Below are 26,258 nucleotides of genomic sequence, written 5' to 3' on the forward strand. Positions count from 1 at the left end.
AATCAGACTTATCGGACACATATGTCATATTTAGAGCTTTTCAAGCATGACGCCATGACGGCTAACACCATGCACACCAATAGCTGTGTACGCCATGCATACTATACGACAAAATCAAACTTCTCGAGCACAAATGTCATATTTAGAGCTTTCCGAGCATGACGCCATGACAGTCATGAAAAGGCAAATTATACACGCCAATAGCTATGTACACCGTGCATACTATCCGACAAAATTAGACTTATCGAGCACATAATATAAATATTGTATTTAGAGCGTTTCGAGCGAGCATGACAGTTGACACCATAAAAAAGCAAATTGAAACATCGCGTCTAGAGACTTTGAGAACGATGGTTAACATCATGACAAAACATACTAAAATCCATGACAGTGAATACAATAACAAAGCAATTGTTCGAGAACAACCCGATCACAAAATCGTTGGTCATTTAATTAGTCAAAAAATTACAGATAGTTGTTTTTCTGTTTTTTCCTAGGCTTTTATTTTGTCAGGGCAATACTTTGACAGACAGTCACTCCACCAATATTTTATTTATGCGGTGCAAAATTATAATGATAAATAAAATGGATATACTAGTGCCACGAGCCCACGATTGTAAAAATTTTGGGGGAACGGTCAATTACTTGGTATGCCAATTATAGGAGAGGAAGGGATTCATTTTTAGAAGGAAGCGTGGCCGTGGGGCCAGCTGCCAAGCAAGCATCGTCCGCGAGGGCTCCGTGGCCTAGCTGGTGAACCATCAGTTGAAGCGCCACTCTGTCGAAGCGCGGCGCTGGCAGACGGGGCACACGTGCTCCCCTGCCGGTGGAAGGTCGTCGATCTTCTTCGTACCGGGTGCCGCCGGCTTCTGCTTTTGCGCTTGCAGGGCCGCCGGGAGGCCGTCCACCTCGTGCGTCGACTTGGGGCGGTTTGGCTTATCGTCGCCACTACCGCCGGCCGCTCATGCTAGCAACCTCTACGTCAGCCGTTGCGCGTGCAATGCAACAAAGGGTCAGATCGACAGGCTGCAGTGTGTACTGTGGCTGGGGTACGTCTTTCTTTGCAAAGTTCTGCATTACTCCATAGCTTCTCTTGACGTTATTTTTCCCTAGCATCATATATATCTACTATACGTGGCTGCTATTTCGACTCCAAGCTGTACGTGACAAGGCGATGACTCGGCAACACGACTATACATATATCACTTTGCTTCAAGACAGAACGAAAAACAAGTCCTACGTACAATCTTTTCCCATTTAAAATTATTAAGGGCTGCTGGGAAATACTCAAACTTTTACATAATAAAACAAAGTCCAAGTTGAAACATTGTAGAAAGGCTTTCATTTTGCCCCGCCACCCTGCTAGTGTATCAGTAGTCTGCAGTTGTTGATATAGCAAACTGCTAAACATTGGGTTCAGGTGTCGGTCATATATATCTTCATGCTTGGCAGATGTTATATGACCATCTGGACTGATCAGTGCTAAATTTCATAAAAAAACATTCAAAAAAATAAATTTCTTAAACTTTCTGCTAAGGTGGTATCCGGGTAGGTTCAATATTATTTATTTTTCACTGCCAAGGCAAGATAACATAGAGGTGCTTTGCTTCTTGCTCAAAGATGTTTTCTTCCTCCAAAAACATCCGATCATCAACCAGGATCACGAAACCCTAATAGGAAATGCGCAAGTTCAATGGGATCGGCTGAATAACACATACACAATATACATGCATGCATACAAAATACGACGAAAACCTACTCTATTTATCTATTTCTTGTTTACAATTAGGTTGGACGGCGGACACCCAAGCTGCCCCACCAATAGCTCCGTGCCGGGCATACTATCCGACAAAAGTAGGCTTTTATTGAGCAAATATGTCACTTTTAGAGCTTTTGAATGACGGTTAGCGCCACGACAAAGAAAATAAAAATGTCGCATTTCAAGATTTTGTCGATGGCAGTTAATGCCACGACAAGAAAATTAACTACCATCGACAGCAACCCGACAAAATCAATGGCTCGACAGCAACCCGACAAAATCACAGGAACATAAGAGTTCCTCGCGATTGGTCAAATAATAAGTAATACATGCATAAGGAACCCAACAAAAACCCACTTTATTAGTCTATTGCTTCTTTTTAGAGAGATCGGGCAGACACTCAAAGCTGCCTACCAATAGCTCTGAAAGTCTTGTATACGATATGATGAAAGCATACTTGCGCAGTATGACAATTAACTCCGTGAAAAAAGCAAATAGAAATGACAAATTTAGAGATTTCATGTATATGAAAGGTCAATGCATGGTGTAACAAAAGCAAATTAAACTCAACGACAAGAAAATATATGTTGTGATTAATTGTTTCACGACAATCCGACCTAAAAATGTTACTTGTCTAGCCAATCCATTATCTTTATACAAATGACAATAACGCAGAGTTGCAAGACGCGACATACTATATTTCCTTTTTCCTTATATTGAAGGCCCTATGTATAAATGCCAAAGTAATAAGCCCTAGTACTAGCCACCATGAAGATTGGTAAGTCTTATGTTCACGAAACTCTGCATAAAATTTGCTCGAAAGTGATTTTCTGTTGATATAGATAGTTCATAGTATACATGAAGCACTACAGTTATCTATGTACAATTCAGCTTGTTTACCTAACAACATTAGAAACAGTAAACTGCATAAAAATCCCTCATCATTTAATTTGAAAGAACTGAAAAATTGATCCTCATATATAGTCATCCATGGCAATCAAAGAAGAATATTATTCTGTTTATGAATCCTTGTATAACAGCACAGCTGGAATTTATTACCACACTGAAGCAATGCCGTTTAATATAATCCTTGCGTTGTTGTTTGTCTTAATTAATTTGTTGCTTGGTCCAGTTTACACTTTACATCGATCTGGATGTAGCTCGGGACGATCACTAATTTTGCCTTCAGTTCCAAATTATAGGTCATCTTGGTTTTATTAGATTCATAAACCACCTAGATATATCCTATGTTTAAATGCATAATAATATCTATGCATCTAGAAAATTCAAAACGAGCTATAATTTGGAAGGGAGGGTGTAGATCTGTTGCAGTAATGTGCACAAGTCTGAGCCTGACTGACAGTGTGTGTTTTGAAACTTGGAAGAATATTTTCAATCCACACCTGGGCCTCTATTGGGCCTTCGCACGGTCGGTCGGGCTTAAACATCAGTAGCTAGCCTGGTTGCAAGTAAGTAGGCTGGGTAGTGGGAAAAGGGAAAAAAAGGTAGAAATGCTGGGCTGAAATTTTTGCATGCCCATTCCTCGCAGCTGTCTGCGCAAAATGTTTTTTTTTCCATCAGAAGAAATACCGTATGACTAGGGTACGCTAGAAATGATAACATACAAGTATCGGTATTTCTCTCTGTAAAAAATAAATAAAAAGGACGCCGTAGTGCCTACACGAGGACAGCACAATTGCTGGGCATTTTATACGGCGACGATACGATACGAGTCACGTACCGACCGGACAAAGGGGTGCGGCTCCAAATAGCTCCGGCTCCTTATGATATTTTATTGTTCACGTGCTGTTGCAATCTTGTTCACGCGAATTCATGTTTCTCTCTTTTCTCCCTCCCTCTCGTAGAGTCGGTGGAATCAGTTTTTATGGCTCCTCCCGTTCCAGCTCGTTTGACGCTACATTTGACGCTACAGTAGCTCGTCAGCGGAGGAGGGGAGCCGGTAAGAACTCCACCGACCTAGCCTAAAGTTGATCCATCTAACCTAATCTGGGAGTGCGAACCCGGCCATACAGTGACGCAGATCGTTGTCACAGAGCTAGCAGCTGATCATCAATCCACGGTTCATCAAAGAGGGGAAAAAAAAGAAAAGAGAAAAGAAGGAGATGGCTAGCTGCTGATCCAGAACCGAAAGTCCAAAGAGAGGACGCAATGTCCCATACGGCCATACGCCCATACGCCCGTACCATACTCCCACGTCACCATCATTTCCTCCGACATACCACGTCGTATGAAAGCAAGGGAGATGCCGCCTCGGTCGCGTCACCAAATCACATCTAGAAGATGCCTCCATCGCATGTACTCTTATCTGCTACTCACTCGATCGATCATTTAAGAATTATTAGTTGTGGATAAATTAAAATTGTTTGCAAGACATGCATCTGCATATGTACTCCTGGTTCTCTTCAATTCAACCGTAACAACTCTACTATCCATAATCCATCCATCCTTTTCCTTTCAAAAGCAGGAGAAAATTTGAGGGAGGAGAAAGAAAGAAACTCAGCTTAAAAAAAATATTGCTATTACTAAAATTTAGAGAGTGCTAAAGTTTAGACCATTTAAAGTTTAGCACTCCATTCATTACCACTCCTGTTTGGAGATATGACTAGTGGATAGAGGTAAAACCCATGAAATGTCACTTTGACTCCTTTATCTCCTCACCTCCCCTTCCTCTCCTTTTGATCTTTTCACAAGCCATTAGCACTCATTAGCATCTCCCTACCAGCTAATGTTTTTTTTCCATCTTTAGGGTGGGCTAAAGTTTAGCCCTCCCGTTTGAATGGGTTAATGCATAAAGATGCTAAACTTTAGCACTTTTATTTATTGGCGCTTGATCCAAAGAGACCCAAAAGAAAAAAAATCCAGCAGGAAGATGGAGGAGCAAACAAAATTAAGGGTAAGTTTAGTAGGGTTCCAGCTCCTTAAAAAGTCGGAGTCAGAAGAGCTATTTTTTTTCTCCAACTTTTCCATAAAAAATAGCTCCGGCTTCTCCAATACTCTATGGATGAAGCCGTTTATTTGGTAGAGCTACAGTTCGCATAAGAAACCGAGCTGGAGTCCTGTCTGCCCCTAAATATCAAAAATGCTCGTGGTAAGCACGTACACAACCACACGTAACAGCCACCTCTGTCCCTGCAGGTGGACCCTCTCGCCGACCGGAAATAGTAAACAAGTCCACGTGGATGGGGAGGCGAATCGAGAGCGAGCAGAGCACGAAACCCTCCCTCGTCCCTTATTTCTTCTTCCTCCTGCCACTCCTCGTCCTTATCGCCAACCACCATTGCTCCTTTCCCCCAAGCAACACAACTCCAGGGCCCAATCCCCGCCGCGATCCCGGTCGCCCAGCCATGGATCCGTACAGGGTGAGTCCTGCCTTTCATCCAGCCTCCGCCCTCCCTCCTAGATCCTCAATTTCGCGCCTTTGTTGCCCCCTCCATGCGCGCACTCATCTCACTGACCGGATTTTCCCCGTCTTTGGTTCTTGCAGCACCGCCCCTCCAGTGGGAACAACTCCAGCTTCTGGACCACCAACTCCGGCGCCCCCGTCTGGAACAACAACTCCGCCCTCACCGTCGGCCAGCGAGGTCGGGACCTGTCGCTTCTGCCTTTCCTTTCCTTCTCTCTGTTTTTGTTCCCCTCCTTATATGAACCTGCAGTTGGCATATGTACCTCATGTGGGTGAGCTTAATTACACGGATACGTGGTTGTTCTGCGATGATCTGGGGCAGCCCTGGGGAATCAGAGGCTTTTTGGTTGTTTCTCCTTCTCATCTCATGACCTGTGGGCTGTGGAAAATGAACTCTTTAACACTAAACGCCACCGATTGTGCCTTGCTAGTTGCTATGATCATCCAAAGTTTGCACCTTGATGCTAATTTTGCTGTTCCATATTGAGTTTTGGTTCGCCTGCTTTATTATATTATAGAAATTAAAAGAAAAGGCACTCAATTGAGTTATGATTACTGCCCTGCTATTCTGTTAAGGTCGCATTCCTTGATCAACTCTAAGGCGAAAAACCTTATATTTCAGTCTTTTGTGTGGATATTTTCGTCAGTCACTGTAACACCATTAAGTTGCTTAAGGGAAAGAAAGTGCCTTTTTCAATTCGATAGTCCATCATTCAGTCATACTGATAAAATCTAAGTTGATGAGCAGTTCCATGATAGTAAAGTCAGGGGAGTAGTCATCATAGCTGATTGTTACTGGTATGGTTCATTTCCTTTTGACGATTACCTGGGTAGGGCTGAATTACTACCAGAGAAGAAACTTACTTGACCCTTGTTCTCCTATGGTCAACACGGTCATGGCCAGACGTTGAAAGTGATTGGAACTCAACTTTGCTTCTTCTGAATGTCATTGTCATAAAAGAAGTACCACAACAATCATAGCATGCATATATGTGTGCTTATCATAAACAATATGTTCCTATCAGTGAAACCAGAAAAAAAAACAATAAATTCTTTTTGGTTAGGATTTTTTTGGTCTACTTGCAGCACTTGTGTTTTGGCTTTATTACCTACCGCGATGTATTCTTCTTTGGCAGGACCCATCCTCCTTGAGGACTATCATCTGATTGAAAAGCTTGCTCAGTTCGACAGGGAACGTATCCCTGAACGTGTTGTTCATGCTCGAGGAGCCAGTGCCAAGGGTTTCTTTGAAGTAACTCACGATGTATCTCACCTTACATGTGCTGATTTTCTCCGGGCTCCTGGGGTTCAGACCCCTGTTATTGTTCGGTTCTCCACCGTTGTGCATGAGCGTGGAAGCCCTGAGACCTTGAGGGATCCACGTGGTTTTGCTGTCAAGTTCTACACCAGAGAGGTACTGATGATAAATCTTAACTTGCATCCTAAAAAGATGTATACATCTTAACTGTTTTGTTTGTTGTTTTACCTTGAGCATGACCGTTATTTTAAAATTAAAACTATTGCAAGTTATGTGGAACATCTTGGCAATATTTTTCTGTCAACATATGCACTTATCAAAGACTGTAATATCAATTTTTTCCCTATTGTGATTATTGCACTGGAGTTACAACAACTTGAATTGTGCTTAATCCCTGTAAATATCCTTTGCATGAGCTGCTATACAGATGAAATAATATCTTAGATCCGACCATTTTTTCTGTTTGAAGGTTTGATTACCACTACCCCCCTTCCCACTTGTAGGCCTATGCAATTGAATGTTTACCTTGTCATGAGGGGATTCTTTTATGGGGACACGCTGCTGACCTATTCTTATGCTGTTCGTTAACTTTCTCCTAGTTTCTGACACCTTATATTGACCTTTTTATATCCAAGGGATGGTACTTAATAGCTTTCACCATGCTTTTTTTCAGGGTAACTTTGACCTTGTGGGTAACAACATGCCTGTGTTTTTCATCCGAGATGGGATGAAATTCCCTGACATGGTTCATGCTTTCAAGCCAAACCCAAAGACCAATTTGCAGGAGAACTGGAGAATAGTAGACTTCTTCTCACACCACCCAGAGAGCATGCACATGTTCACCTTCCTCTTCGATGATGTTGGCATCCCACTCAACTACAGGCACATGGAGGGTTTTGGTGTGAACACCTACACCTTGATCAGCAGGGACGGAAAGCCTCACCTTGTCAAATTCCATTGGAAGCCTACTTGTGGTGTGAAATGCTTGTTGGATGATGAAGCTGTTACTGTTGGAGGCACCTGCCACAGCCATGCCACAAAGGATCTGTATGATTCTATTGCCGCTGGGAATTTCCCGGAATGGAAGCTTTACATTCAAACCATTGATGCTGACCATGAGGATAAATTTGATTTTGACCCACTCGATGTCACCAAGACCTGGCCAGAGGATATCATCCCACTGCAGCCTGTTGGACGGATGGTCCTGAACAAGAACATTGACAACTTCTTTGCAGAAAACGAACAAATTGCTTTCTGCCCAGCAATCATCGTCCCTGGAATCCACTATTCTGATGATAAGCTGCTCCAGACGAGAATTTTCTCCTATGCTGACACCCAGAGGCACCGCCTTGGTCCAAACTACCTGATGCTTCCTGTGAATGCACCAAAATGTGCTCACCACAATAACCACCATGATGGCTTCATGAACTTCATGCACAGGGATGAGGAGGTACTATGTTCTTTGGCGTTTTTGCCTCCTTTAGAAGGCCAGTCTGCCGGGTCCATTATGCAGTTTTGTAACTATTGACATAAATAAAATGAAATATCCATTGCACTTATCTATTTTCCTTCCTTTTTTCAGGTGAATTACTTCCCGTCGAGGTTTGATCCTGCCCGTCATGCTGAGAAGGTCCCTATCCCTCCCCGTGTTCTGACAGGATGCCGTGAGAAGGTGAGTATACTTGGAAGTTACAAGTGTACCATTATGTTCCATACGCTGTGGTGGCTACATTGTGCTTAGCAATAGCTTTGTTCTACAGTATAATGGTGAGTTTGAATAAACCATTGGAAAACTTATTGTTGAGCTATAACATCTAATCTTTACTGTTGATCTGCAGTGCATTATCCATAAGGAGAACAACTTCAAGCAGGCTGGTGAGAGATACCGGTCCTTCGACCCTGCCAGGTTTGCCCTCACACCTGAGTTAGTTTGGTTTAGTAGAGGCATAGGAAGGGTTTAAGCTGTTGTTTGGCTAATTAAAGCGTTTTGATGTGGAAACACACACAGGCAAGACCGGTTCATCCAGCGGGTGGTTGACGCGCTCTCAGATCCTCGTGTTACCCATGAGCATCGTAGCATTTGGATCTCCTACTGGTCTCAGGTATTCATTCATTTTTATTGGTTTTTGGTGAAATGCTTGCCATTTGGGCCATGTACAACTGTGGATATCCTTATGCTTTGATCTTGGTACTGAAACCGAGCACGTTTTACCTATGTGTTGCAGTGCGACGCATCCCTTGGTCAGAAGCTGGCGTCTAGGCTTAACCTGAAGCCGAACATGTAGTTTGGCAAGGGCGAAGCAAGCACAAAAAGCGCAGCAAACCGGAGGTGGATGCAACATGAAGTGTGTGATGCTGGGAATGGTTGTAACATTGAATAAAGAGTAATGGATGTGATAGTAGTACGTGTCCTGGGATGCGAACCAGTGGTGGGTTATCCTATCCTGTAACTTTGCCCTGCTTCATCTTTGCAAGAAAGACATACACAGAGTACAAGTACAATAAAGAGGAATGTGTTGGATTATAATAACAGTGTGGTGCTCTGGTTGTTTGTTCTCTGTTGTTGCGTTGCAGGATGCTCGGCATCCAAGAGGTAAGAAATACAGCAATGAATTTACCATTGGTATATTTGAGTTTGCATTAGTAATTGATCCCTGCCTGGAGGCTCTTGGGATTCGGTAGGAGTTGGACATGTTGGTTAGTTCTTGTGTGCTCAGGTTGGCGAGAGAGAGAAGCAGCAGGTTGGTCCTGTTGAGAGTGGAGTGAAGTGCAGCAGGTTCCAGAGTTGTTACTGCTGATCAGGTTTGTAGAGGAAGTGGTCCAGCACGAGGAGGTTGAGCAGCTCGGACGACGGCGTTCCGGAGCTCGCCCAACTAGGCTGCGGAACCCTCTGAATCTCGAGCGCCGCCGGAAGGGAGCCATCGCCATGCGAGGAGGCGGGGGTTTTACGCCGATTTGGTTCTTAACAATGGCGGGCTATGGCTACCACCGCTAGCACCGACAGCAGCAGCATTCCTGCAGCTGGGATGGGAGCTGACCTATGTTCTGATGGATTATATGGTCAAGTTCGTAACGGCCAAGGCTAAACTGATCGCTATCGTGCTGAATTCTGCGCTTGGTGTCAGTAAGTCAGTGTGCTTGTAATTCAGTCCTGCCACGAACCGAGTTCCTGAGATGAACGTGCATTGCAGCTGCCATTTCCAATGGACTCCTTGTACGCAGGCCCCTATCCGCAAGGCGATCATGCCGTATTGCCGTGATGACAATCCTTTATCTGAACTTCTTTTGACAGGAGAATTTATCTGAACTGATGGAGTGTGCATTTGAGATGATAGGCGCGCCATGGCCATCAGAGCTCAGACCGACAACTGTGGTTACATGTAGCAAAGAAAGTGCTCCAAAAAGAGATCCTGTTGCTCCACAATTTTCTCACTATCTTTCTTTCCATTGTAACCAGAGCTATTACTGAATCGCCAACAAAGCATTTTCAAATTTAGAAGGACACCTTGCTACAATAAGCGGCCTGGAACATACCCTGACCAAACTATTCCTAGGTAATTGGCAGCCAGGTTGACGTCCTTGCATTTTCAGGTTCACAAACTTCCCCGCCCCTGGAGACAATTCATCGGAAACATTTGGCTTGGTACACTCTTCAGGAACTGTTAGTAATGCCTTTTTGTTCATTAGTAATGTCATTTTTGGTGCCACCTAAGTGAGACTAACAGCATCTGTTCACTGTTAGTCTATTTCGCTCAACTCATTCATAGGCATAACAATGACCTTCTGTTCTATGCTTTTTGGTACAGTTCTGAGATCAAAAGCTTTCCTATACATCCATTTTTTACAACATTCATAAACATCCATTATAACTACACAGTGTTCATATCACAGGACGTAAGAGTTGAACCTCTTCATTGATGTGAAGGTTTATTCCTTTTGCAATTCATACAAGGTACTGGCGTAATTCTAAAGTGAACAAAAGAATAGTTAGTTTGTTGCAGAGTATAAATCACCTTGTTCATCAGTTGATACAAGAATAGTTACTTTACTATGCAGAAGAATGACAAGATTATGAAGGCTGAACTAGGTTAGACACACCACTACTCTGTCCAACGCTCTCCTAATGAATAACTTATGCTCCAAAAAGAAAAACAAAACTGGACGAAGATCTACATGTCATTGTTTACTCGCATAGCAATGCTGAACATGTGAGTTGTCAAGATCTACATACTTGGACCAGTATGACTTGTACTTGGAAATGGCAAGGTCAAGCCAGGGCTTGTAATTCCCGTTGTAATGAACTACCGCAGCATTCTCGATCTCAGAAATGTCAACAGCTGGATCATATCCCAGGCCCAAGACATGCCAAGTACGATTCAATGGGTATGTCAGGTTGTAGAAAGTAATTAGTCCCGGAGGCAATGTACCCAGCTTCCACAGCTTGCGATCCTCATTCTGCAAAATGTCTTATATTAGTAAGTAAAACAAAAAAAATAATTACAAGTTATTTATGTAGCATAGTTGTCATAGACAGAATATACATGATGGGAACATGCGATTCAAAAATACAATCAACAGCAAATTACTTGTTCCAATACTTACCAAATCTTGCCAATAATGGTATATTACAGTGATATTTCGCTTCCTCCACTCTTTCAGGTCAAACATGTTCATTCCAAACGCCCACCCACAAGCACGTGGATCGAAGTTCTCTGATATCTTTGGGTGTGAGAAGTTGAGATAAGTGTCAAAGCGATGAAAACTCTCTTTACAGGTTTCAACAGCACCATTTACCATCCCTTGAAGATCAACATCCCATAGGGGCGTCAAATCCTTCTGTACAACAATATCATCATCGAGAAACAGTATCTTGTCAAGCTTCGGGTGTATTTCCGGCATGTAGAACCTTAAATGGTTGAGCATAGACAAATATTTGGGGTTCCTGTACTTTAGATTCTCGTTTCCATCAGAAAGTGATGATAGGTCATGTGCTTTGAAGTAATATTCTTTGAGGCGAGCTGACTCAAGTTGCCGCAGAACAGAACAGTACGACGAATTGAGCCACTTGAAATTGTCTATGTTCTCCACATGAACAGTAGCCAGCTGGGGCGGATGAGTAATGAACCACATCTTCATGGCTGCAAAATTAAGTTTGTCGGTGACAATGTGGAACACATGCTTCTCTGGTTTATTGGCATTTGTCACAGTTGATCTGACAACTACTGAGGCTGCAAGCACATTATCAGAAAATATAGCATAGTGATAGAGTGACCTATCCTCAAGCTTTGCTATATTTTCTTCCTCCTTCAAAGCAGCATCATGAAACTGCTCCTTGGTCACACCATCACGAAAATAGTAATCGGTTGTCAGCTGCATATGCAGGCAGTGCAAGGGCATGGGGACAGTCTTTGCAGCATGCTGAACCAGGAATGAATTTTGTTTCTTCACTGCATCGATATTTAGTTCCGTAGACTGCAGCATAACACGCAGTTTTCTTGATACTTCACTCGAGCTGTACAGAACATCTCTAGCCGAAGACAGCACATGCCCCATTGCTTTTGCTCTCTCTAAAGCACTGCAGAAATGAGGGCTGATAAGAAACTTATCCTTTAACACCGAAGCATAAAATAGCCAAATCGATTAATCTTCAGAAGTGAAACGAAATACCTCGAATCGAGTTCGCTATCAATAAGTGCATCCCCGATAGCTGTTTGGCTTTGTTTTATGCACTTCATGAGCAAAGCATACATGTCTGGTTCCTTCTCAGAGAGTGCAATAGTGGCATATAGCTTGGCCATTATTATCTGATCCTTCATGAGCCTTAGGGTTGAATCTGTATTAATAAGGCGGAACTCCTGCCTCCATATGTTGTAACTGCCCCTAACTTTATTATCAAAGTTCCTTGAGCTGTTTATCGCTGCATTTTGCATCTCAAGTTCAACCTTCTTATCCATCTGAAGCAACTCCTGGACCCTCTGCACCTTTCTTCTACGCCGAAATACCTGAAGAAGCAATAGCAGCACACCAAATCCACTCAGATGGTCAGAATTAACACACCAGAGAGTAAACCAAACAAATACTCTCACAACATATAGGCAAATGAAATTGACCTGCCGCTTTAATTTGATCGGATCAACGCTTTTAGTTGCCAGAGTTTCTGCACTTGAAAGATTGGTGGCTTCTGATCCATTGGCTAGTAGAAGATTCTCAGAAGCCTTTTGCTGGTGCAACAGCAGAAAAAACACACATGAGAGATACAATAATGAACAACCTACCAACCTGCCCACACAAACAACACACTGTTGTTCAGCACGTACGGTTCTGGCTACCGGCTGGCTATCTCTGCCCAACCAAGGGTTCTCCCAGATAGAGGAGGACGCAAACTCTCTTGCGGTGACTTTGAACAGCTTGATCCTGCCGTGCTGGTCGGTGTAGGCAATCGTCTTGTCAGCACTATCAACATCCTGCCAGCCATTCACAATGCACGCTCAGTAACCTGGCAAGACAAGCAATACAGCGCAGTTGAGAGTATCCTGGGCATCCAAATTCAGATAAAATTACCTGTGAATTGGCACACCCACGGCAGTTCTTGGGACGCTCGCGCTCGCTGGCAATCCAAAATCGCAAGATAACACCAAAGTTAGAACCTTTAGTCGCATATAGGAGTAAAGGGGCGCTGGCGATGGTTCTTACCCCTGGTGACCGGAGAAGAGCCACTGGGACACCGCCGATCTGGCGGAGGGCACATGGATCACGACCTACAGGGTAGAAGCGTCAGGGACAGTAAGAAAGGAAGAAGCCCTAATTCTGGGGGTCCACGGCGATGAACCTAACATTTCGGCGTTGCAGTGAACAGTAAGGGGCGAGTGGCAATGGCACGGGAACCGACCAACCTGGAAGGAGATGAAGCAGAGGAAGACGAAGAGGAGGGCGAGGAGGCCCGGGCGCCGCCGCAGGGAGAAGGGGGTTCTGGGATACGCTGCCGCAGCCGCCGAGGAGGCGGCGGCGGCGGATGACGCCATGGACGGGGAGTGGAGTGATGGCCTGATGGGGATGTGAATTTTGTTTTCCTCTTTTTTTTTTACCATTATTAAGGAAGGTGGATTTTGGGGGACGAGAGCTGGGTGCAGGTAGCAGGAGGAATGCCGAATCGTTTCGTTTTCTTTTATTTTCTTGCCACAGTGGGAATGAAAGGCACATTTGTCGGGGCTACTGTTTTCTGGCCTAAAAATTGCCACATTTTCACTTCTGCCAAACCAGTGATGATGAGTAACTAACTGCACATCTCTATATTTTTTCAAACCTCTGTACTCCAATGGCAGGGGAGGGTGTGGGACAGGAGAAGCGTGGTGACCTCAAGAAGAATGACTAGCAGAGCAAGAAGATAATCCGAGGTAGAAGACGAAGCATTGTATGTTTGGATCGGCGATAGATAGTTCTTGTGTTATCGACTGAAAACCACATGATATTGATATCAACTCCTTATCTTTCTTTCTTCCAAGTGTTTGTGCACTCAGAGCCAACACTTGGAAGTTTGAAGTTGCACAAAAACTAGTGCTTGGAAGTCTGTACACTCAGATTATTGATCCTAGAGAGAAATAACATGATCTTTCTTGCAACTCATGTATTCTGGTGCAGGCATGGTCAGATGCTAGTAATTTGCAAGGATCAAAAAGTGAGACAATGGTCAAGTACTCACTCACTCGGGGCATGCCTAACGTTGTTAGTTAAACACGGGATCAAGATACATAATCCACATGCGTAGCCAATGAGCTTGCTTAGCAGAGATGGACTTGATAAGCACCCCCTTTTGCCGACTGATGACATGCGCAGGTAGGCTTAGTTCCAACCAAGTTACAGCTTTTGACCATCCAGTGGGGAATGCAGAATTGGAGGCCTAAACCGGGGCATCAAATCCTTAAGTGCCTCGAAATCATTTATAAATCCCCCATTACCACCAAAAGTTATTGCTTGTTAGTCTCTAAAGCATTCTAGACTGTCTTTGTTAGTGGACATCCCACTAGAAACGTCGAAAAGGAATGCAAAAGAGAGCCACATTGCTTTGGACTATCACATTGTTAGTTTATTAAACTATCTACAGCCAGGAGTAGTAATCTGTAAGAGCGAGCAAGAATCCAACATCACTTTCGGTCTCAACATTTTCAGCAGCTAGATTTTTTTTCCCTAATAACAAGATTCCTAAAATCTTTCTGGTGATGATTTGAGTGTTTGCTTTTCTTCACATTTGACCATAGAAATTCAGCACTTGTACAGAACCATGACTGACAACGAAAAAAGGATGTGAATGATGGTGACTGGATGCTATTGTAAGTGCAATCTGATGCGATTCAACTCAGACAAGACTTTCAGTGGGAAAATGGTTGAATTTATGCATATGCCAGCTGCCAAGTCATCGAACGTGCGTATTCTCTGTACCTAAACTATTACATTGATCATCATGATCGGCACAAACTTCGTCATGACAACAAAAAATGCAGTCTACCTTTACAACAATCTCCACATCAGAATCAGTTCATCCTATGTGTCTACCTGCCCCTGGAGTTGTTCCTAGAGCTGCCGCTGTCACTCCTGGGTGAGTACCCCTGGCCGCGACGCGTGAGCGAGGAGCCACTGTGCCTGGGCTCCCTCCTCACCCTGCTCTTCATCGACTCGATCTGCTCCAGCACCTCCACAACTTCTTTCATGGATGGCCGGCTCTTCGGGTCACCGTTCAGGCACTTGAGGGTCAGCTGGGCAGCGAGGAGGGCTCCTTTGGAACTGTACTGTCCCTCCAGCCCGCTGTCCATCACTTGGCTGAGCTTCCTCCGGTCAGCCAGCAATGGCTTTGCCCAGTTCACCAGGTTCACCTTCTCGTTCTGTCGGCTTGGGTCCAGTGCCCTTAGACCAGAGATCATCTCCAGCAGTACAACACCAAAGCCATACACGTCACTCTTCACATACAGATGGCCTAGTTCATGAAAGATGCAAATCAGTTAACATTTAGCTAGCACTGTGAAAAGATAAGGGATAAAATGGTAGACATATACTGTATATGATAGACACAGAAACCCTGACAACAGACATACCGGTAGAAACATATTCTGGAGCTGCATACCCATAGGTTCCCATGACTCTTGTTGTCACATGAGACTCCTCGCCATCTGGACCGTGTTTGGCCAACCCGAAATCTGAAAGCTTTGCGTTGAAGTGCTGAACATGGCATTGTTGGAGTAGGCTGGTTAGAGCATTGTTCAGGTAACAACAGCTGGTTAGTAGTAGCTCTGGAAATTAGGAGTATTTACCGAATCTAGTAAGATGTTTGAAGCCTTGAAGTCCCTGTAGATGATTTGCCTTTCTGATGAATGAAGAAAAGCAAGGCCACGAGCTGCACCGATGAGAATCTTCAGCCTGAGGCTCCAAGGCAGAGGCTCGTAAACCGCCCCTCCTGGCAATGGTGGATATTCAGTACTAGTAAATAGGATGTTTCATCCAAAAAAAAAAAAAGGAATCCCTGGATGGCCCGAAATAGTTGAAGGTAAAATACAAGTGGCGCCAACTTTTCATCTTGAATTTCCAAGTTGACTCGACAAGAATGATTGAAGGCTGAAGCAACAAGATATCGTACAGGTCTGGACAATTTGCTTGACGCTGACATCCTCCAAAATGCTAGTTAGTTGTGCAGCACTATGGACTATGGTGCTTGATATATGATATTTTATGAAATATGATTCATAGATGCAGATAAAGCACCAACATTTGCATAGTGCGCTACTGCACACGAAGTTGGCATAAAGAGTGTGGAACAGAGTGACATAAAGAGAATTATTTATTGATCGTACTATAATTATGAAAAGATCTGCTAAAATACTCACTTCGAAACAGGTGGTTCTCCAAGCTCCCCTTTGCCATGAACTCGTACACGAGTAGTAGCTCGTTGTCGTCCATGCAGTAGCCCAAGAGTTTAACGAGATTGGGATGTGAAATCCTCCCAAGGAAATTGACTTCAGACTGCAATGGAAACAAGCAATAATTATTTTTGACAGACGAGCTAGAAGTACATTTCAGATAGTAGGAAGCCATGACCTAAATCAGAAATTCTTCTGTCGATAAGACTATAAGCAGAAACAAAAGAGGAATAAAAAGTACAAAATAATTAGTGAGAGTACAGGAGCATGCACTAAGGCCTAGCAACTAGAGCATTCTGATAAGTATAAAAAAAATAGAGCATTCTAATTGTAAGTAGAAGAGGGGAAAATACCGGGGTCCTTTATACAAAGAAAAATAATCAGAGTAACAGGAATACTTCAGGTTCATTCTCCAAAAAAAGCAGACAATTGTATGAGTTAACAACGCACAGAGAAAGAAAATCAGTGAAAGATAGAAACAAATTGAAAAGGCAAGCAAGCTGCAGTTTTTCCTCAAACATTAAAATGACATGAGCTATCCACTGATTTTTCTTTTGATGATTTTTAAATAACTACTGAACTATTTTTGTAAGCATTCACTGAATCATTTCCCTGATAACCCAACCCAAAACTACCTCAGAGTTGCATTTATTTTTTTCTAAAGCATGCAATTAATAATGTAACAAAGCCAGCAACTTGACGACTTTAGTACCTGCCATTGCTCCATTCCCTGCACGCTCTCAGGATTGAGCTTCTTGACAGCAACCACCATGCCAATGCTACTCCTGGACGGGTTCAAGGTCTTCTCATCGACCCAGCCCTTGTAAACCTTTCCGAATCCGCCCTCCCCAAGCACTGTCTCAGGCCTGAAGCTCCTGGTGGCACTCTTGAGTTCGGCGAAGGTGTATATTTTGAGATCTGGAGACTCAAGAATCTGGCCATCTGGATAATCATCATCGACGCTAACACCACTAATTGTGGATGGCATGAAGGTGCTGGTACTCAGTGTTGACAGCTTCCCAGTGGTGGCAGAGCTACTAGTCCTCCTCGATGCAGACATTCCTGCACTTGCGATAGACTATGTGAGGTCTTGCGTTAATAAATGGATAGAAAACGAGAAGTTTCAAGTGCGTGCAAATTTACCATGTATAGCACTAAAATGATTTAGATGTAAGACGCTGTGTTTGCTTACTGGGATTAAGATACCAGGTTATAAGGCGAATTTTACCATTCGGGTAAAAAGAAGTAATATTCTCCCGGTTTGTACTAACAACATATACATGGTGCAAGGGTTCTCTATGGCCCGGACAAACATTTTGTAAGGGGGGAAAAAGAAGAAGTGGTGCTTTATTCTACAGAAGAAAAGTCAGCACAAGTGGCAGAAACCAACAAATTTAGTTGCAAGAGCAAGAATTTAGTTGATGCATCAAATCGGCCAAATATATTGAGAAAGTGCGCTGTAGGCTTGAGTAGCATGATTATTCGTAGGAGGTTTGTTACAATATAGAGCAGAAATTTGTGAATAAAAGAAGACAACTTTATGTTATAATACGCAATCAGGCAAGTAAAGGCATGCAAAGTTTCAGTTTTGAAAGCATAATGAATCAAATAGGTGGGCAGCTCTGCGCACAGGAAATTCTTATCCACATGATGGAATTAGCAACACACTGGTAAGGGGCGAGTAAAAAAGATACGCTTTGTTGCAGCATCAGCGAGTGGTCATGATCATTCTGAATCCAGAACTGAAGTTAAAAGCGAGAATAACTGAATTTACCAAACAATTGAACAATTCACCGATTGCATTTCAAGGGGAGAGGAAGTGGCCTCATCAGGAGGCCAAAGATTGAAGTTTAGAGAGAGAGAGAGAGAGAGAAATGGCGCGCGCTCGGCTTGTTGGTGGTTGTCACTTACCAGGAGCAGCGGACGGCGACGACCTGGTGCCGCGCTGGACGAAGGAATTGATGGCGCTGGCGCAGTTCCCCATGGATACTGCAGGCAGGGCGCCCTCGCTCCCCTTCCGCCGACGGATTCTTCCTCTGCTGTGGTTGTTGCAGATGGCCGATGAAGAAGATGGATAAGGGCCTGGGCTCGGCCTCTAGTGGTGGTTGCAGAACCAAGGGAGGTTTGCAACTGCAGCAGAGGCAAGAAGGGACGGGGAAGGGAGGGAGGGAGGGAACCGACTGCAACTGCAACCGCGGTGGAAGGGGCGAGGAAGTTATTACGTCGACTGCGAGTCTCGCTCACTGCAAACCACTGAAAAGAAAAAAAGAAAAAAGAAAAATCCATGCATTTTTTTTCTTTGTGTTCTGCCAAACACAAGACAAGCAAAAGCGCACGCACGCTTTAAATAAACTTGACCAGTGATGAGTCCACGGTTGTCTAGTCGACGTGTACATATGTCAGTGCTGCTGCTGCTGCTGCTGCTTCTTCTTGAGTACACACACTAGCGCGTAGCAGTAGGTTGTTGAATTGCATGAGAACGAAAAAGGTGATTGGCAATAGCTTGTGGCAAAAGTGGTTGCAACGCATGCCAAGCTCTCACCATGGATCAAACCCTAGATTTAATATCTAATGCCTCGTTAATGTGGATAGTATAGTTTAATAATAGATGATAGGCTCCATTCGTCATTCTCAAAATTTGTGGGTCTATTCTCCTGTAGGCTTATATAGGGATAGGATGTAAGATGTACAAAGAGTGCTCGTTTAGCTTTCAAATTTTGTCCTACAAAGAATGTTCATTTAGCTTCCAGTGAGACTCATCTTATTAAAGCAGCACAAACCAATAAAAAAGTCTATTAAGAAGTGCACAAAGCTGATGATCAATGGATACTTTTTAGACAGTGAAAAATTAGCCCTTGGTGATTCAAACAGGGGGCCTAAAGGCGGGCTAAAAATTAGCCAAACCACAAACTAAACTTTAGTTCATTAACCCTCCAAACCCAGCTATTGGGGGTTAATTTTAGACATGAATGGTAAAAGAACAAAATATCCTCCCACCAAAAACATTATCCTTTCTTCTCCCGAACCCTAGGAGTAGAATTGTATTTTATCAATAAATTGGCTAAAAATTAGTTCGGGCCTAATTTAAGCTTGCTAAAGTTTAGATGTCTAAACTTTAGTTGCAGTCCATCCAAATAGGTTTGAGTAAGGCAGATAGGTCTACTCTGTACTCCCTCCTCAAAATGTAAGGTATGATCTCACCCAGTTCGATCTTAAACGAGATGCTTTGACCTATCCAAACTTGTATAGTATAACCTATAGATCCAAAGACTAAGTATCAGTTAAAGATTAAAAAATTTGAATATTGATTTGCATGCGTGGACCTTCAAAAATAAGGGGATGAGTGATAGTATGCTACTTTTCATGTACCCCTAGCTATGTCCAAAAAAATGCAATAATCCTAGAAAATTTGAACTTGAGACTTCTGTACCATACTGAGTTGCATGCACCAACCAATTTAAGAAAAAACTTAAGCTAATAGAAAGAGCTGGGACAACTCCAACACTCACCATTATTTGTTCTAGCAAACAGCTATATATTCTACAGGTTAGATTCAGAGAATGTGAAAATGTGTCTCAACTAAGTCAATACCTCTCTGAGATATATGTGTGGATGATAGATTTTCAGCTTTGGATTGAGAGAGACAGAGACACAAGACCTTGAGGTTACTGTCAACTACCACTACTGGGGAAAGGGCTTTAGTACCGGTTCTTAACCCCCCTTTAGTACCGGTTGTGCAACCGGTATTGCTACTTTGATACTAAAGGGGGGACTTTAATACCGGATCAAATAAGCAGTACTAAAGGGGTATTTAAAATTTTAAAAAAAAAATCCCGCCGCCAGCCCCCGCCCTCCCGCCCCCGCCGCCCCGCTACCGCCCTCCCGCGGCCCCCGCCTCGCCGGTCCTGCCCCCGCCTCTCGCCCCACCGCCATCCGCCGCCTGCGTGCGCTGCACCTCGCCTCCCCTAGCCTGAGAAGTGTGAGAAAGTGTGAGAGAAAGAGATAAGGTACCCGTGAGAGAGAAGAGAGAAGAGATAAGGGGGAGAGGAAAGATGCGAGGAGAATTAAAGGTACTCGTGACCCCTTTAGTACTGGGTGGGAGCTCCACCCGGTACTAAAGGCCCTCAGGCACGTTAGTACCGGGTGGAGCCTCCACCTGGTACTAATGGATGACCTTTAGTACTGGGTGGAGCACCCACCCCGCACGAAAGGGGGTCACTGGGAGCTCCTTGGGGACTAACCGTTAGACCCGGTACTAATGTCCAATCGGTACTGAGGGCTAGGACCAATGCTCAATTCTCCACACTCCGAAGAACACAAAAGAACGCATTCTGAAATTGCAAAATGTATGAAGTTTTGAGAGATGAAGGTTCAACCTCTTGATTCGAGTGGACATGTCGTCAATAGTCCAAAAGAACAACAACGGGGGCCTTGATTTGCCACAGCAGTTGGACGCCACATGTCAGTATTTTATTATGCTATGTGTCGGTATTACGCGATCCAAACCCTGCAACCACTACACCACTTCTCTATTGGTTATCAACCGTGCTAAAAGCACAATTGATCTTGCCAAAAAAAGCTATGCCAGCATGTGAATCATCGAAGAAGTACAATGAATGGGCCTGTTCGCTTCAGCTTATTCAGCCGGCTTATCAGCCACCAAACAGTGTTTTTCTCTCACAACAAATCAGCCGTTTCAGCTTTTCAGTCGGCTTATAAGCTGAAGCGAACAGGCTCAATATTGTCTTCTTTCATGGTGGAAAGCTAGAACTAAGAAAAACCCTAAGTCTAAAAGTGACGATATCAAGGTATATAAATGAAGGGCAATGGTCAAGGGGGTGCAGTGGACGTGTGCAAACCCTTGGATGTGCTCCTGGTGCTAGGGTCACACAATACCTAGTCTTAGGCCGTTCCCATGAATTACAAGGCCGGTGGCCCGATAAAAGGTGATGCAGGCATCCGGTAGAATTAAGCAGGTTGATGCGATAATTTAAGGCCTTCCCAACATATTATTGAGGTCAAAACCAGATCCAGTAGCCATCAAGTTCTCATGGTTCTCAATCGGACTCCACATGAAAGGGTTATAGACTCCAGTATAGCATTGTGGGGTGGATGCCGAACTGAGTTGTGGAGGGCTTGTACTCCAAGTTGTGCCTTGTGTATGGAATACCCACATCCCATATGTTTTTTTTTAACGGAACAACAAGAGGATTGCCGTAATTTTTATTAGAAGAACAAAAAAAAAGAAAAATAGTAACAACCAGGAAAATATAAGCAACAACTCCACCGACTTCCCAGCCACTCAACGGGCGCCACTACCGGGGGGAAAAAAAACAAAACGACCGAGACGACTAAACATGAGAAATTAAGTGACTACTCCGGCGTTGCTTGAGGCCATTGAGAACATCTTTTCATTGAGTGGGTCCTCCTCATGTTATCTTCTAATTAAACATAATTGTATGACCAATATTAGGTAGTGGCGTGCCCTCAATTATTTCATCATGCAAATATAAGAGCAGATTCACCTTATATTCAGCTTGAATGGTAGTGTCAAGGATGTCGATATAGGGTGTGTTTGGTTGGGCTGTGGCTTTTAAAAACGCTGCTGTGAACTGTGAGCTGTAGAAAAGCAGCTATGAGAAAGTAGTTGTGGGAAAAGGAAAAAATGATTGATGTGTTAAACATCATATTATTGCAAAACTAATAAGAAGTAACCTGATCAGAACATTTACACCTGATATAACTAACAATCCAATCTGCAATGGCAATGGCAAACGGAAAAGGGCGTACATGCATCTGCAGAAAGTGCTAAGTATATATCAATAGCAGAGAACATCTGCTGGATCATCAGTTTCTCAGAGTTCATCGTGACACAGGCATGAACACAATGAACGCGTAAGAACACAGAACAGGTGTTGTATGGCAATCGATCAAATCGCGAGTCCAACACAACTGAGAGGCCTCTTCTCGTTGACACCACCTAACGCACCGACCAGTGGGCGGTGATGGCAAGCGCGGCGCTGACCCCTGCGAGATCAGCCGCGGCCTTGAGGCCGGCGTGGAGGGCGATGAAGCGCTCAACGTCGAGTAAGCCGTCCATGCCCGGAATAGTCGGGACGTCGTGCACGTCGTTGGCCGTCCGCAGGTGGACGCAGCATGTCTCCACGCAGCGGCACGCCTCCTCGGCGCAAGCCCTGGCGCTGTGGAACAGGCTTAGAGCAAGCGAACGTGCTGGACGGAGAGCAGCGGGAGCATTGGGTTGGCCGAGGCGCCGTAGAGCGCCAAGAGCTCGGCTGCCTTCATCGAGGACGCGGCCGTCCGGGGGCGGGGTGCCGCGGGCGGTGAGCAGCGGATGGCAGGCCGGCGGCCGGCGACCGGGGGCGGCGGGCGACGGGCCACCGAGGACGGCGCGCGAAGGAGGCTACGGTTGTGCGGGGAGGAGCGGACGGTGTCGGGAGAAACAGAACTGGGAGAAAAAAGAACGGTTACCTTGGTAGCAGCTGGTAATTTTTTATCTCAAAAGCACTTCAAAGCAGGTGAATTTACTTTTGGTTTTGTACTAGAACAAAAATAGTTTTTAGCAAAAGCACGTAGAACTTTTAAACTCTTTGGTTAGCTTTTAACTTTTGCAAAAGCAAAAATAGGTTGAAAAGTCCAACTAAAAGCACCCATAATGCCTTATCAATATATATATAGAACTACGATGTGTTGCTTTAAACATCAGAGTACTTGCATAATATTGATCACCACATGATGCTCAAGTTTTTGTTTGGTTATATATGATGCATATATTAAATTAAATAACTACGTGTGTCTGTATTGCTTGCTTAATGCACATGCATGCCATGTCCACGCATGCATGCATGACTGGTTGGCGCTGACCTTGGGGCCTGTGCGATGGATATACATATCCAGATCGGACATACCGTATTGGATGCTAAGCTGGTCTCAATGTCTCATTGTATATATATTATTCTCAAGTAGCAATATAATGCACGCGATTCTTTTGCTTCGTATATCCGCAAATTCAACTAAACAATAAAGCAATAATAATGCTACTTGCATTAGTAAACTATAGGCAGCTATTAGCAGATGAGTAATGCCCATCATCCACTACTGCGAACACACACATATATGCATTGCATGTCAGGACAAATTAAATAAAAGATGTGCTACTTGTAGCTTAATTAGGGAGCACGTACGAATCCTCTACCAAGGAGTCAGCTCTGGAAAAACTTTGGCTGCAAGTCTAATTTGCTTTTTCATCTGTACAAGTTACGTACGTACTGTACATAGTCAGCGTACGTACGTGATGCATGAGATACATTTTACTCTTGCTGCTTCACCACCACTCCTTTTTACAGCTCAGAGGCTAGCTATATATACACACATGTCCATGCATGGTGGACAGTATAAAGAGCAGAGACCAGAGAGAGATGAATAATAAAGAGCAGAGAGAGATGAAGAAAGCAAATCCCATCCTGACGGCTCTGTCCGCGGCGACATTCGGCTTCTTCATTGGCATTTCATTTCCTCTACAGATGGCACCACAGGTACGTACTATATGCGCGTATACGGCGTGTAATCGATCGATCTCTGTCATACTAGCTAACGACCCACAGCAGTACATGACCATTGATTGTTTGGACGACATGTACAGCTTCCTTGCTATGTGTTCCCTTGGAATGGTGGTGGTGGTGGCGGTGATGCCGCCAACTCCACCTTGAGGGCCACCAGCATGCTAAGCAGATTCTGGGTCGTCGGTAACAACAACAACAACAATGCAGCAGCAGCAACCGAGGGGAAGACTGCTACTGCTCCCGCCGTCGTGCACCCAAATGCCACTTCGCCAGCAATCATAAAGCCGACAGGCGCGGAGAGGCTCCCTCCCAACATCGTAGTTTCAGAGTCCGATCTCCACATGCGCCGCCTCTGGGGAGACCCGCGGCAGGTAATTCCTTCGTTCCGTTCCTGATCTATCTTGACATCCTCCTCAGCAGCTCTCTTCATTCTGAGCATGCAATGCATGCAGGACACTCCCGTGCGCAAGTACCTCCTGACGATGACAGTAGGGCTCAGTGAGAAAGCCAATGTCAACGCCACAGTTCACAAGGTACGTACATAGGGTTATTAAGTGAGAATCTCATGCTGATGACCATGTTTCTAGCTGCTACTTTCTTTCAACTGTCCTAGTCTCAGAAGAACTCAAGTGATCATCCATGAGCGATGCTATGTAGTTCTCGGATGAGTTCGACGTGATGCTTTTCCACTACGACGGCCGCACGACGGAGTGGGACGACGAGTTCGCGTGGTCCAAGGACGCCATCCACGTGAGCGCCCGGAAGCAGGCCAAGTGGTGGTACGCCAAGCGCTTCCTCCACCCCAGCGTCGTGGCGCCCTACGACTACGTCTTCCTCTGGGACGAGGACCTCGCCGTCGACTTCTTCGACGCCACCGAGTACGTCCGCATCGTCCGCGAGCACGGCCTCGAGATCTCGCAGCCGGGGCTCGACATCACCCGGGGCAAGAAGACCTACGACATCACCACCCGGAGGAGCAACAACACTAGCGAGGTCCACAAGAACACCACCGGGGGCCCCGGGAACTGCCCCGACGTGCACCGCCGGCCATGCAGCGGCTTCGTGGAGGTGATGGCGCCCGTGTTCTCGAGGAAGGCGTGGGCGTGCGCGTGGCACATGGTGCAGAACGACCTCATCCACGGGTGGGGGCTGGACCTCAACTTCTGGAGGTGCGTCGACGACCCCGAGGAGCAGATGGGGGTGGTGGACGCGCAGTACGTCGCGCACCGCGGCCTGCCCACGCTGGGGCGGCAGGGCAACCCGGAGACGGGCGGCGGCGGCAACGTCAGAGCGCGCGCGTGGCAAGAGTTCAGCGAATTCAAAACCAGAATCCGCGATGCCGACAGGGCCGCCGAGGCCGAACGGCGCCGGGAAGCAGCAGCAGCCCTTCTTGTTGCGACGCCGCCGACGCCGTCGCCGCCCCGGTCAAAATAAGCTCATTTCAACTGACATAGCAATTATATTGCGCGCAAATTAAATCAGCAGGCAAAATGTGTTCCTGGATTATCAAGTTTTCAGTTTAGCATCTACCGACTCACCTCCCTTCTGGACACTTGATGATACTAAATATGAAAAAGAAAATTAAAAACAAACGATGAGAGCTCCCAACTCCGATCAAATATATAACCATGCATTTTGTTTGAGAAACCGGGTTTATATTTCACATAAAGTTTACATTGCAACTCTTACAAAGACACCCTTGAAGAAAAGAAAATTACAACCTACTCCTTGCAAGATCCTCCCAGTCGTCCTTGTCGCGGGTGGTCGGAGCAGCCACACGACGCACTCCCGTCGCACCAAAGGTTGGAGAGGAGACACTCCGAGTTTGCAGCTTGAAGCCGACCTCCTTCCCGATGATGGAAGTTCACAGTTTTTGATTGTCTCCAAAAACGGCACATCGACATGCTCTATAATCGCTGAACGTCCTAGCTGAAGAAGATGGCTGCCGGCCATCACATTGTCGGAAGACAAGGGATCTAGCGCCTCAAGGACTACCATCAACCCCGGCTCACCGGACGACGACACAACCCGAAGGGGAACAAAACCACCAAAACAGTTGGGAAACAAAATCCAACTCGATTTCTCGGTGCGTTGGTAGACGTACCTCCCAGGACTCCCGTCGGAAAGGCATGCATCGCCGCCGACGGAGATGAGGAAGGGAGAAGAAGAAAACTCGACCAGATCTGAAGCAAACCCTAGGTCTTCAGATCCAATGAGCTCACACCTCAATCCATAGACGCAGCGCCGCCTCCACACTACGAACGCCGCCTGGACCTAAACTACGTAGGACTATATACACACCAGCCACCTCAATCCCCGTTCCCCATCCTCT

General features: G+C 45.0%; 4 protein-coding genes across 4 annotated transcripts; 2 read left to right on the forward strand and 2 right to left on the reverse strand.

Annotated features, from left to right (window-relative positions):
- The first annotated feature begins 4,977 nt into the window (after window positions 1-4,977).
- LOC117851458 (catalase isozyme 1) lies at window positions 4,978-8,971 on the forward strand. Its single transcript, XM_034733280.2, has 8 exons — window positions 4,978-5,139; window positions 5,265-5,361; window positions 6,320-6,597; window positions 7,115-7,891; window positions 8,024-8,113; window positions 8,280-8,347; window positions 8,450-8,543; window positions 8,667-8,971. The coding sequence occupies exons 1-8, from the start codon at window positions 5,125-5,127 to the stop codon at window positions 8,724-8,726; spliced, it is 1,479 nt and encodes a 492-aa protein (XP_034589171.1). The 5' UTR covers window positions 4,978-5,124; the 3' UTR covers window positions 8,727-8,971.
- A 1,365-nt stretch (window positions 8,972-10,336) lies between these two features.
- Window positions 10,337-13,535, reverse strand: LOC117851457 (probable galacturonosyltransferase 3). The gene is made up of 8 exons (XM_034733279.2): window positions 13,335-13,535; window positions 13,135-13,199; window positions 13,003-13,048; window positions 12,759-12,905; window positions 12,552-12,662; window positions 12,109-12,443; window positions 11,044-12,016; window positions 10,337-10,896 (listed from the first exon to the last, which is right to left on the reverse strand). The coding sequence occupies exons 1-8, from the start codon at window positions 13,527-13,529 to the stop codon at window positions 10,618-10,620; spliced, it is 2,151 nt and encodes a 716-aa protein (XP_034589170.2). The 5' UTR covers window positions 13,530-13,535; the 3' UTR covers window positions 10,337-10,617.
- A 1,270-nt stretch (window positions 13,536-14,805) lies between these two features.
- LOC117851459 (probable serine/threonine-protein kinase PIX13) lies at window positions 14,806-18,543 on the reverse strand. Its single transcript, XM_034733281.2, has 6 exons — window positions 18,258-18,543; window positions 17,059-17,408; window positions 16,314-16,449; window positions 15,744-15,886; window positions 15,528-15,651; window positions 14,806-15,409 (listed from the first exon to the last, which is right to left on the reverse strand). Exons 1-6 carry the CDS (start codon window positions 18,328-18,330, stop codon window positions 14,988-14,990), a joined length of 1,248 nt encoding a protein of 415 aa, XP_034589172.1. The 5' UTR covers window positions 18,331-18,543; the 3' UTR covers window positions 14,806-14,987.
- A 5,132-nt stretch (window positions 18,544-23,675) lies between these two features.
- LOC117853329 (uncharacterized) lies at window positions 23,676-25,573 on the forward strand. The gene is made up of 4 exons (XM_034735720.2): window positions 23,676-23,899; window positions 24,007-24,297; window positions 24,379-24,459; window positions 24,584-25,573. The coding sequence occupies exons 1-4, from the start codon at window positions 23,747-23,749 to the stop codon at window positions 25,358-25,360; spliced, it is 1,302 nt and encodes a 433-aa protein (XP_034591611.1). The 5' UTR covers window positions 23,676-23,746; the 3' UTR covers window positions 25,361-25,573.
- Window positions 25,574-26,258: the final 685 nt, after the last annotated feature.

This window comes from Setaria viridis, chromosome 4 (assembly GCF_005286985.2).
Source record: "Setaria viridis chromosome 4, Setaria_viridis_v4.0, whole genome shotgun sequence".
NCBI classification, from domain to species: Eukaryota; Viridiplantae; Streptophyta; class Magnoliopsida; order Poales; family Poaceae; genus Setaria; species Setaria viridis.